Source organism: Borostomias antarcticus (assembly GCF_949987555.1).
Source record: "Borostomias antarcticus genome assembly, chromosome: 1".
In the NCBI taxonomy this organism is placed as follows: domain Eukaryota; kingdom Metazoa; phylum Chordata; class Actinopteri; order Stomiiformes; family Stomiidae; genus Borostomias; species Borostomias antarcticus.
The window spans coordinates 11,467,180-11,479,679 of record NC_140234.1 but is presented as its reverse complement, the minus strand read 5'-3'; the positions used below and the strand labels follow the sequence as shown (position 1 = coordinate 11,479,679).

The 12,500-nt window shown below is 44.9% G+C and overlaps 1 protein-coding gene across 1 annotated transcript; it reads left to right on the top strand.

Annotated features, from left to right (window-relative positions):
* Positions 1 to 6,439: 6,439 nt before the first annotated feature.
* Positions 6,440 to 8,698, top strand: otx5 (orthodenticle homolog 5; the record flags this gene model as incomplete). The annotated part of the gene is made up of 3 exons (XM_084445264.1): positions 6,440 to 6,536; positions 7,718 to 7,869; positions 8,060 to 8,698. 3 exons carry the CDS (start codon positions 6,440 to 6,442, stop codon positions 8,696 to 8,698), a joined length of 888 nt encoding a protein of 295 aa, XP_084301390.1.
* Between the last annotated feature and the right edge of the window lie 3,802 nt (positions 8,699 to 12,500).

Sequence of the window (12,500 nt, the reverse complement as noted above, 5' to 3'; positions counted from 1 at the left end):
ACAGTAGGGGTGTGTGAGGAGGACTAGTGATGCAGGGAGGAGATACGGTCCTAACAGCCCACATGGACACACAGCCTGGCTTAGTGCATGCAGTATAATCCCTGCATCAATTTAATTGAAGCCTTAACACACTCTGACCTCGATATCTCTACACACATACACACACACGCGGGCGCGCGCACACACGCACACACACTCACATGCTAACCCTACTGTGTGTGCTCAAAACGGAATCCTTGCATGAAAAAAAATACATTTAACTTAGACACACACACAGATTTAAAAATACACAAACACAGACAAAACGTGCTCATGACCGTGTTTGTATGTAATCAGAACACATGGTAAACTACAGTAAAAGGATTAAAAGGGTCTTGTAAATAATGCAACGCAAACGCATGAAAAACAATCATGACTTCGCTGGGTAGTTCCATCTCTTACCCCTCCTCTCCTCCCTCCCCTCATTTCCTCACCCCTCTCTCTCTCTCTCCCCCTCTCCATCTCGCTCTCTCCCCCTCTCTCTCTCTCCCCCTCTCTCTCTCTCATCTCTCTCTCTCCATCTCTCTCCCTCTCTCTCTCTCTCCCTCTCCCTCTCTCTCTCTCTCCCTCTCTCCCTCTCTCTCTCTCTCTCTCTCTCTCTCCCCATCTCTCTCTCTCTCTCTCCATCTCTCTCTCTCTCTCTCTCTCCATCTCTCTCTCCCTCTCCTTCTCCCTCTCTCTCTCTCTCTCTCTCTCCCTCTCTCTCTCTCTCTCTCTCTCTCTCTCTCTCTCCCCATCTCTCTCTCTCTCTCTCCCTCTCTCTCTCCTGCATGAACACACTAGACCATTCTTCAGTATTCTAGAGTTCTAGAACATCCTACCCTTCGGTGGTCCACAGTTCAAAGGTCATCAGTCCCTCCAGGTCCGTACGCGTGCGACCCGTGTCTGTCTGCAACTCCTGGTCCGTCCATCAATCCATCCCTCTGTCCGTCTGTCTGTCCATCACATCGCCCCATGGCACGGCCCCGATACCGACGAGTGACCCAAACTCCCAGTAGGCCCCTATACCTCGTCTCTGAGACCCCCTCATCAGCGGTCATGGAGCCCCAGTCAGAGCACCTCTTCTTCTCCCTCTGGACCGGCAGCCTCCCTCCCTCCCTCACTCCGTCCATCCTCCCCTCCTCTGCCAATCTGACTACAAACCCCTCTTTCCTCCCTTTATCCCGAGGTAAGATACTTACTTTTCAGATAAAGCATATTATGATAAATCGGCTGAACTCAGTGCGTGTGTGTGTGTGTGTGTGTGTGATTGTCACACTGTGTGTATTGAACAAATACCATGATGTCAGAGCGGTGGTACTTAACCGATACACACCAACGCTGGTTATTTGGGTTTATTTGGTCGGGGTGGGGAGGCTTTGGGGTCAAATGGTGGACTGAGCTCTCAATACAGCCCCCATCGCCAACATGCTACACTGGTGGCCTCAACACAGCTGATCAGTGTTAATCTGCTCTACTCCCTCCGTTGCTTACACAATCACACACACACACACACACACACACACACACACACACACACACCGACTGCCACAGAACATACAAACTGATATACAATCACATACACAGAGACTGGCACAGCACACACTGACACAGGTTACATACATTACAGTTTGGCCCGAGCTGAGGTTCAGTGGGCCTACACCACTGTACAAATAAAAAAAGGTTTACAACTACTAGAATGAACTAGTATTGATGTCACTCCACTCACAGTGACTCAGATCCATGTCTAGTTTAGTCCATTTCTACACGCATGGAGACAGGGAGTAGTTGTGTGGACAGGTGGACAGATGGACATCTGGACCCAGATAATCCTCTCACAACAGCCGTACCTGTGCAGCATCAAACTCTGGCTCTATTCTACACTACATCTCCATTCTCTCTTTCTAGTGTGTATCTATTCTACCTCTCTGTTTATTCGGTCTGTACTCTATTTACCAAGTTCTACCTTCCTACTAAGAGTGGCATATAGTAACATTATGTTCACGTAAGTCTCATGGTTTCTGGTGCATCATGGGTTGTTTCTGAATACAGTCACTGGTTGCATTGATGGGATTATTTTAGATGTTATGAATCATTTTGAATCTCTCAGGCTGACGGGCAGGATTTGGATAGTTCATAGAGAGATGCATGTGTTGGAGATGAGTTGGGACAGAGGCTGCCCCAGCAAACACACAACGTCTGGGAGACGTTCAGATCATGTCTTATATAACGTCCGCCGGTCCAGAACCCCATTTCTATGTCTGCTGGACCCCTCAATATTCAAACGTCTGGCTTGGACCCCTCTAAGACGTCTGTGGACGTGCAGAACGGGTTCAATATCTGAACGTCTAAAAAAAAAGTTCATTCTGGCTCCTAATTGGATGTCTTTGGACGTCCAAAAAAGACGAAAAAGACATCTAAAAGATGTCTTTTAGACGTGTCTTTGCTCAGTGGCTGTGTTGTGACATGTGGCCATGGTCCATGGGTGGACCAGAGGAGCAGGAGAGAAGTCAAAAAGCATCAGATGGACAATGACATAGTTTGGAGAAGATGAAAATTAAATGAAAACAAAATGGTCGCCTACAGTCACTATGTCTTTGGGACCAGTTGCGTGCCCGTTTCAAAGTAGGATGTTTATCAAATGTTTTGCTCTGTGTGTGTGTGTGTGTGTGTGTGTGTGTGTGTGTGTGTGTGTGCGTGTGTCTGTGTGTGTGTGTGTGTGTGTGTGTGTGCGTGTGTCTGTGTCTATGTGTTTGAGTGCATGTGTGGGTGGTGTATAGATTAGAAATGCTAAGCCTCTTATGTGGTGGTTGTCCTTAATTTTTTTTCTGCGCTGGGTCCTAGTGCAGCCAGACTACATCGTCATCCTCCTCCTCATCATCATCATCATCACACAGCACAACACAAACACATAAGCAAAATCAAACACTTGAATGACTCCCTGAATGTCAGCAACAATTTAATGTATATAGTATAAATAATTATACTATCAGGCCTTTGACAAGTTAGCAATAGCCTCAGATATGATATCAAAACTTTTCTGTTACTGTATATCTGATATCTCATTGTTTGTTGTATCTTAGTGTGATGGCCTCTCATTCATTCTAGTTAATGAATTGTTTATACATCTCAAGCAAATTTCACATATAAAACTGGAAATAATAAGCATGAGCTTGGTCCTTCCCTGTACAGAAACCAAGTAAGACGCTTTAACAACTAGAGTGACCGGCAACATAGCCTGAGTATTCGTTTCGTTCAATTAAGGAGGGATGCACCTTGATGATATGAATTATATCTGGTGAACTTAGACCTGCATTTACAATATTTCGTTAATCGAATTAATCTAGGCAATACTCTATTCGCAAAGTCTCATAATACGTAGCCTATGCTACACAAGCAGGGTGCATTTGATTTACTAAAATTAAGTTAGAGTGAGGTAGACTACTTGACCAATCTCTAGGAATGTTATTTTGTGAAACAAATAATCGAAATATTAAATGCATAAAAGGCATGGCTGTGTTCTTTAGGTAATTTCTAAAACAGAATACGGGGCATGAGAGGTGAAAAAACGGAATGGTTATTAAACTGCCAGCACATTATTGATAATTATAGATTTTAATTGTATTTTTCCCCATAAACGAATAAAAGTAGACTACCCTACAGATAGGCAATTGGATAGCAGGCAGCAATACCAGAACCCGGAGAGACAAGCAGGTGCGTGAATGCGCGTGCACACACTCGTATGTAACACGTAGTTCTGAGGTCTCGAGCCCGCCACCCCCCATATCGACTTCTATCTGCAAGCCTGATGCGTTTTTAACTCTGTTTACAATACAAGTTCGATCACTAGTAGGCCTAGTTTAGATAATGCCTATGACAACAAAACCGTACCTGGTAGTTTAGCAGGTGTTGTAGCCGTTGCGACAATATTCCAAAGTTTGACCGTTATAAAATAGGCTATACACTCGCGCTGCGCACCGGTAGATAGGCTACCTCAGGTAAAGATATTTATTTGAGCATTTACAATGTTCAAACACACGCCGGTAGTCTTTCTCTCTCTCTTTATATCTCCTCCTTGGCTTTACAGATTCAGATAAACCCCTTATACAGTTTGGGCCGTACGTACATGGGTCTGTGTGGATTTTAAACTATAAGAAATCCGATTCAATTAACAAGCACAGAGAATCGGCTTTGGGCACTGTGAAATTGTCTGGCCGCAGGGACAGCAGATACAAGCCAACACCGCACAGTGGACAGCAGCTCGCTGTCTCCGAGAAACACACGGCAACAAACTTATCAGAGAATTCTGTAGGCCTAAATTTAGGACTATATGTCAAGTTTTTTTTGTCTTTGCAATGTAAAAACACTAGACATCACTGACAACACTAGGCATTGGCACTTAAAGTGTGTTGAGAATAAGCTTAAGTGGCTTTTGGACGATGTTTTTGCTAGCTAATTATTTTTAAACAAAAAATAAAAAACGAACCATTAAGTGTGTAGGCTATAGGTAGGACCAACCATAGTAAGGGGATAAGTATTGCAACAAAATAGAGATGTGTTGTTTCATAACTCACTTGCTAATTTAGACAGAAAAACATTATAGTTCATGCGATGCTATAAAACACAAACACTATCCTACAGGTTATAGTCAATATAGCCGACTAAAGATTTGTAATTACTTGTCAATAGCCTATATATTAGCCTTATAATTCATATTAGTAGGCCTATAGGCCTTTAAGTAGGCTACATGCAATATTATGATTATTGTTATTGATTTGATTGTTATTGTTGATATTATTATTATTATTGCAGTTGTTGTTGTTGATTACCTCTTTCGTTATTATTAATATTATTATTATTATTATTATTGTTGTTGTTGTTGTTGTTGTTACTCAATAGTGAGCGAATGAGAGAAGGGAGCATGCTGGGGATCAACCGGGGGGATTTGATACAGAACAACGCGGTCTTTGTGCTCTAATCCGGCCGGTACCCCACTCCCCCCGCCACCCTCCTCCCCCCTCCATCCATTCTACTTCCGTGCACAGACTCCTGCGTCCAATTATTTCTGTATTCTGAAAGCGGTGTAAAATTAATGAAATGAGTTCTGCTGACCCGGACAAGACAAGATTCGATACGGAGGTGGTGTTCTGATGGCTATCAAGCCTGTCCCTCTGATCATCACGAAGGCCTTCTCCCCGTTGTTACCATGGGAAATATCTTTGATAAATAAATACCCACTGGCTCTTGTGTCTGTCACCAAAGAATATCCTCAGTGTACTCCTTTGACATAAAATGTGTTAACAAAAAATATGTTAACCTTTATTTTATCAAGGTAATGCGATTTATTCTGTGAATGCATTCAAAAACAGTCTTACTAAAACTACTAAACAAAAACTAGGCTACTATAAATTGAACTTGATATTTTTGGTTTGTTGCTCCCAGCTCTGTTTTGTTTCTGAGTTAGTTATGTGTAGGCTACATCTGAAATATGCTATTTTGCACGAATGTTTGCTGAAAGAAAAACAGAACAGTGAAATGCTCTAGGCTAATAAGTCCACAGTGTGTGTGTGTGTGTGTGTGTGTGTGTGTGTGTGTGTGGTCAGAGAGAGAGAGAGGGAGAGAGAGAGAGAGAGAGAGAGAGAGGGAGGAAGGGAGAGAGGGAGGGAGGGGTCAGAGTGTCTACTTGTTAAGAACTTGGGTCTAATTAGCCAGCCTCTTTCTTGCTTCCCTCAGTTCTGCTTTCTCGTCCCAACTTATCGCTACTCGTAGAAGGTGCGTCTCTCTAGCTGCGCTTCGGAAGACAGGTTCGAGAGACAGGTTCGAGAGACAGGTTCGAGAGACAGGTTCGAGAGTTCAGTCCGGGAGACCGTAGACCTTACCGGGAGGACGTAGCACGGAACTCGAGCTATTTGCTTACCTTTCTTCTGTTGACATCGGTGCGCACTTGCGCACGTTTCGGATTGACAACAGTCACAGTAAAAACTCTGTAGTTTACACCACATTCTGACTGCATTGTGGTTGATTGTCAGTGTCAGTGTATACCTTGATAGAGAAACAGAATTCGCACCGAAAGGCACTAAAAAAAAACACCGAATACATGTGATTGGACACGGCTCGGGCAACAGGTGTGAAGGCGGTGATCTGAAGTGGACCGGCGTCCCACCTGCACTCTACCGGTAAACCGGTGCCAGACTAGCTCTTAAACCAAGTCAAACACTTCGAGTGGGCGAAGCGAGAACAAAAACAAAAAACAGCCGAGAGATATAAAGCCTAGAAAAACAAGCAAGAGGGAGAGATAGAAGGAGGAGGAGAGAGAGAGGAGAGAGACACCCCCTGGAGAATAGCAGGGAAGCCCGTCCTACGGCGTGAGAGTAGGAGAGAGAGAGGGTGAGTGAGGGAGCGGTTTAAAGCCGGTGCAAGCATGATGTCCTACATTAAGCAACCACATTACGCCGTGAACGGGTTAACACTCTCCGGCCCGGGCATGGATCTTCTACACTCCGCCGTCGGTTATCCAAGTAAGTACCTTTTTCTGTTTTTTAATCGAACATCTGACGGGTTGCAGTTTATTTTTATGGAGAAACCGGGGGAATTCGCAGAGAATCCCATGCCTGGGTGGTGATCTCTCCGTGCGCAACCAGTGCGTAAAAGGAGAGGTGCGAATCATAACCAAACGCAGCACTCATACGCAGTTATTGAATTCGTTTTAACGGTTACAATTGCCATTTTGAATACAATATCGCGAGTATAGCGCTCTCACAGGGACCCGAACATGTGGTTTTCTGACCTATAAATGAACTCAGAGAGTTAAGAAATAACGAACAATAAAGTACATTGTTCATGAAATGCCTGCGCACACAAGTCTGTCTTTTCATTTAACTCAAGTTGTCTACAAATATATGACACACGGACTGTATGGTTGGTTGTAAGAATTCTAATTTGAGCCAGTGCTATGATTATTGATAGCTATGAATGAAGACTTCATATAGGTTATTATTTGGATGCCATTCCTGGTCTGCATGTGTCAAACTTGCTGTGTTTGAAAGCTCGACGGTATTTACAAACATAGTATTTACATCAAAAATAAAAGTAGGCCTATCACATTCGATTACATACACACATACTGTAGTAGCATTTCGAGTGGTGAATTACGGGTGCAATTTACAATTAAAAATGCATCGTTGAGAGCCAATATCCAATATCCTCCCCTAGAATACAATCCAGCCCAGAATACACCAATCTACATTTTAAAGAAATGTAAATGACCTGTTTTCCTGACATGGGTAGGCTAAATCACAGGTTTATTTTTGTACAGGTCTAGAATTGTATCTCAATAAAACGTCCATACAACAAAGTACGATTCAGGCAGAATTCGGACAAAATGGATCCTATTTTCAACGACGCTTAACGAATACATTCTACTGCCTGTTTACATTGTAGGCTATTTAAAGTTGAACACAATTTCAAGGACGCGTGTGGGCTCACTTTTCCACCTATCCAAAATTGTTCATGCTCATGTTATTTCTATATCGTCCAGGCTTTCAACAAACTATAAAATCTGGCTGAACTATCCCAGCCCTCACTCTGGTTTCGTGGACTGCATGAATGAAAAGATACGCGCACACGAGTAAAAGGCCTAGGCTACTAAATAAACCAATGAAACATCCTATTTTAACGTCCTTTTCCCTCTGTGTTTCAGACACTCCGCGGAAGCAGCGTCGGGAGCGCACCACGTTCACGCGTGCGCAGCTGGACATCCTCGAGGCGCTGTTTGCCAAGACGCGCTACCCGGATATCTTCATGCGCGAGGAGGTGGCCCTCAAGATCAACCTGCCCGAGTCGCGCGTACAGGTAAGACTCACGAGCACTTGGACCAATTCCCATACTCAAGATATATCTCTGTTGAGTTACTGATTGTTAATGATAGTAACTCTGATTGATGTAACCTCTGTGGTAATTTGATGACTAAACTCCCCCTGATGTGTCCCCCTCCCTCCCTCCTTCCTTCCCTCCCTCCCTCCCTCCCTCCCGCGTTCCTCAGGTGTGGTTCAAGAACCGGCGTGCTAAGTGTCGCCAGCAGCAGCAGCAGAGCACGGGCCAGTCCAAACCTCGCCCCCCCAAGAAGAAGGCCTCGCCCGCCCGGGACATCAACTCAGAGGCCGGTGTCAACGGCAACGGGTCGTACAGCCCCGCGCCCCCTCCCCCGGGCACCGCCATCACCCCCAGCTCCAGCAGCGCCAGCGCCACCGTGTCCATCTGGAGCCCGGCCTCCATCTCCCCACTGCCGGACCCCATGTCCGCCTCCACCACCCCCTGCATGCAGCGCTCCGCGGGCTACCCCATGGCCTACAGCCAGGCCCCAGCCTACACCCAGAGCTACGCCGGCTCCTCCTCCTACTTCACAGGCCTGGACTGCAGCTCCTACCTGTCCCCCATGCACCCGCAGCTCTCCGCCACCGGTGGCGCCCTCAGCCCCATCACCGCCTCGTCTATGGGCGGGCCCCTCAGCCAGTCGCCAGCCTCCCTGTCCTCGCAGGGGTACACGGCCGCCTCGCTGGGCTTCGGGGCGGTCGACTGCTTGGACTACAAAGACCAAGCTGCCTCCTGGAAGCTCAACTTCAATGCGGCCGACTGCCTGGACTACAAGGACCAGAACTCCTGGAAGTTCCAGGTCTTGTAGAGGAGAGGAATGGGCATGGCCAGAGGTAAGGAAGGACACAGGAAGCAGAAGGAGGAAGAGGAGGAGCTCAGATTCCATTCAGTTTGAAAGACTTTTGGACTCAACAAAGGTTCAACCAATCATATCAGTCCATGGACTCATAGACTGAGAGAAATTAAATATGTTGTAGTGTTGTGGGAAGCGGGTTGAGGACACATCTGTTTGTGATTTTTGGAGAGGCAACTAGAGAGATAAAGACTACAGGAGTGTGTCTGAATCAATGATAATCAGTATGAGTGAACGGATGGTCAGTGAAAAAGTAGTTCTGTGTTACCTAGATGTGATGAGAGAAAAAACATGGAACAGGAATCCATTCCTACAATAATCCTGATTGAAAGCATTGATATCTGTACAATGAGATTGAACATTACAATCAAACAATAGCACCTGCTGCCAAGTCCACTGCTGTTTTCTGTAATCAATGTTTGCTGGACTTAAAAGAAGAGTTGAAACTGTGATTGATTTGAAATGTGAATGAAGTACTTTCTTTCTCTTTCTTTTTTTTTCTTTTTTTTTTTTCTTTTTTTACAAATCAGTAGTTGAAACAGGACTAAAAGAGAAAAAATAGATGAAAAACACTGTTTGTCTGTTGGAAACGGAGGAGTTTGGTCACCATGGTGATCGCAGACCTAACTAAAAGCTGCTTTTCATATTTATGAACTGGTTGAGACCTTAGAACCAAACAGGCACATCCAGACATATAGATAGAAAGACAGATAGACAGACACTAGACAGACAGGCACCTGTTCAGGCAGACAGACAGACAGACGGGCGTAAGCCCTGATGGAATGAGCAAACGCAGGGAACCGCGGAGCTTCTCCAGACTGGCCAGTAGAGGGAGCAGTTGGGTCTGTTCCTCCCAGGGGCCTGGTAAGGAAGCAGCTGACCCCTCCTGCAGACAGAGGGGGGGACCCACGGAGAGAGGCCATCGGTGGGGAGGAGGGTCTGGGTGAGGGGTGGGTTGGGGTGGGGGGGGCGCCAGGGCTGTCAGTGCAGAACTCTCGTCTCAGAGCATCTGACTCGCACTCTGGGCATGGAGGATCACGCAAGGGACTCTGGGATATGGATGGATAGGACGATCGTGTGCATGTGTTTGTGTGTCTATGTATGTGTGTGTGTGTGTGTGTGTATTAGTGCTTTTCCCCTTCACTGTGTTGGTGTTGGGGATGACCTTTGTCTCACGGCACAGCTTCTTATATACACAACTTACCCTTAATAACTCACCAAACCCTGTTGCCGAATCTAAAGTGTTACTAAGAGCTATGTAGATATTTCCAGGCCAGAAGACTGACCCAGAGGAAAGGAAGGGTTCGGTGTTGGGTTAGGGTTAGGGTTAGGGTTAGGGTTAGGTGTTGCGTCACCCTTGCACAGAAGGAACGGAACTTCTCTCAGTTAAAAGCTGTCATGAGGCGAGTCACATGATACTGATACCGTATGATGTGTTCATATATCTTTTAATCTTTTTTGGGGGGTATTAGACTATAACTTTTACTGTTTCTTTTCAATTTGTGAATCCTTTGAAGTAAAATTGTGGTAATTTGTTTGAAGTTAATATTATTATCATTATTACTATTATTATTCATCCTATACAGCTATCATTGATATTGCTTTTCTTTTTTTGTTTGTTTTGTAAATATTAAACTCTACTTGAAAATGCAATCATGTCTGGTATCAACCATGTTACACAGACGCACCACGCAAATGAATCTCTCTCTCTCTCTCTCTCTCTCTCTCTCTCTCTCTCTCGTGCGCTTTCTTAATACATGTATCTAGATACCTGCCAATAACTGCCAACTTTTTATTTTTCTGTTTCATTTTTTTTCCTATTTCCTCTTTTTTTCTGAACAGTTTTTCAAACTCAGGGGTTTTGTCCAATAAAGGTAGCAGTGTTAGGATACGAAGCTGTGTACGATTCTCTATCAGCTTTATGATCTCAGTGATTCATATCGTCGATCTCTCTTATTCTGATTTTTCTGACATGAATGACTCATCATCTTCTTATATATCTTCTTGTATCTTCTGTACATTTCATTCCTCCATCAGTCCACCCCTCCCTCCATGTTATATCATGTGTTTCCCCCCCCCCCCCCCCGGCCACATCTATACTGTATGCTAGATAGTTATCATGTTTTGAGACATTAAACAAGTGAATTGAACATGAGGGGTCTGTCTGTTTCCTGGTCCTGGTCCAGTAGAACCCAAAGCTCCAGATAGACCTCTGAGTGACATCAATCAAACCTGCAACGTGGTGCACTAAAACAACATGGGTATCATAAATGGAACCCTCTGTGTTTGTGTGTGTGTGTGTGTGTGTGTGTTTGTGTGTGTGTGTGTGTGTGTGTGTGAGAGTGTGTGTGTGTGTGTGTGTGTGTGTGTGTGTGTGTGTGTGTGTGTGTGTGTGTGTGTGTGTGAGTGTGTGTCCATGTATAAATGTGTGAGTGCATGTCTGTTGGGTGTGTGTGTGTGTGTGTGTGTGTGTGTGTCCATGTATAAATGTGTGAGTGCATGTCTGTTGGGTGTGTGTGTGTGTGTGTGTGTGTGTGTGTGTGTGTGTGTGTGTGTGTGCGTGTGTGTCCATGTATGAATGTGTGAGAGCATGCCTGTTAAGTGTTGACACAGACACACACACACACAAAAAAAACACACACCAGGAGCACTCCTCCTCTAATCCCCAGCCGAGGTTGAGAGGGTAGAGTCAGCGATGCGGGACAGCAGCCCAGGGATGAGAGCACACACACACACACACACACACACACACACACACACACACACACACAGATTAGAAATATATAAATATACAGACGCCCACTGGTGAACCCCTTTAAAACAGAGACATGAGAGACAGACAGATCATTTGGCGTCACTAATACACTAATACGGTCATGAACTCTCAAGGGACCGACCTGCCAGTTAGGGGAAAGATGTAAGGTTTTATGCTGGTCTGGACCAGAGGGTTGGTTAACCCTTTCTATACGACCACGTCACCGGCAACATTTAAAAAATATCTAACAAATATTTAATAATATAAAAAAATATCTAACACATATTTAATAATATTAAAGAAATATCTAACAAATCAAAAAAAAATCCTCACTCCAACACTTGCTGAAAGCTGAGAAACTGCGCTTTCTAGTATTATAGGGAAAATCCAATTAATATTCAAAATGTTGTCACTGTACTTTCAGGGTTAAAAGGGTTAAGAGGAGTACAGTATGCTGGTCTGGACCAGAGGGTTGGTTAAGAGGAGTACAGTATGCTGGTCTGGACCAGAGGGTTGGTTCAGAGGAGTACAGTATGCTGGTCTGTACTAGAGGGTTGGTTCAGAGGAGTACAGTATGCTGGTCTGTACTAGAGGGTTGGTTCAGAGGAGTACAGTATGCTGGTCTGGACCAGAGGGTTGGTTCAGAGGAGTACAGTATGCTGGTCTGGACCAGAGGTTTCAGACATCCATTAAATCTTCATTACTTGTTGAGACAGTTGGGTCGACCTTCTCTTAGGTTTTATATACTGTACTCTACTCTGCTGTGCTCTGCTCTGCTGGCAGGGGGCAGTGTGGAGCACTCCAGGCATCCCATTCCAAACCCTGTGTCTCTAGCACCCCCACACAGGAAGTTGGTTTTGTTCTAAGTATTGTTTTCATTTGTGGATTCCGCCCATGATTTGGATCTGCTCCAAAATTGAAGGAACCGTAAGGCGGCCAATGATAGACCCCTCCACCGAGTTTCATAAAAATCGGTTTGGTCGTTTTTGTGTAATCATAGTC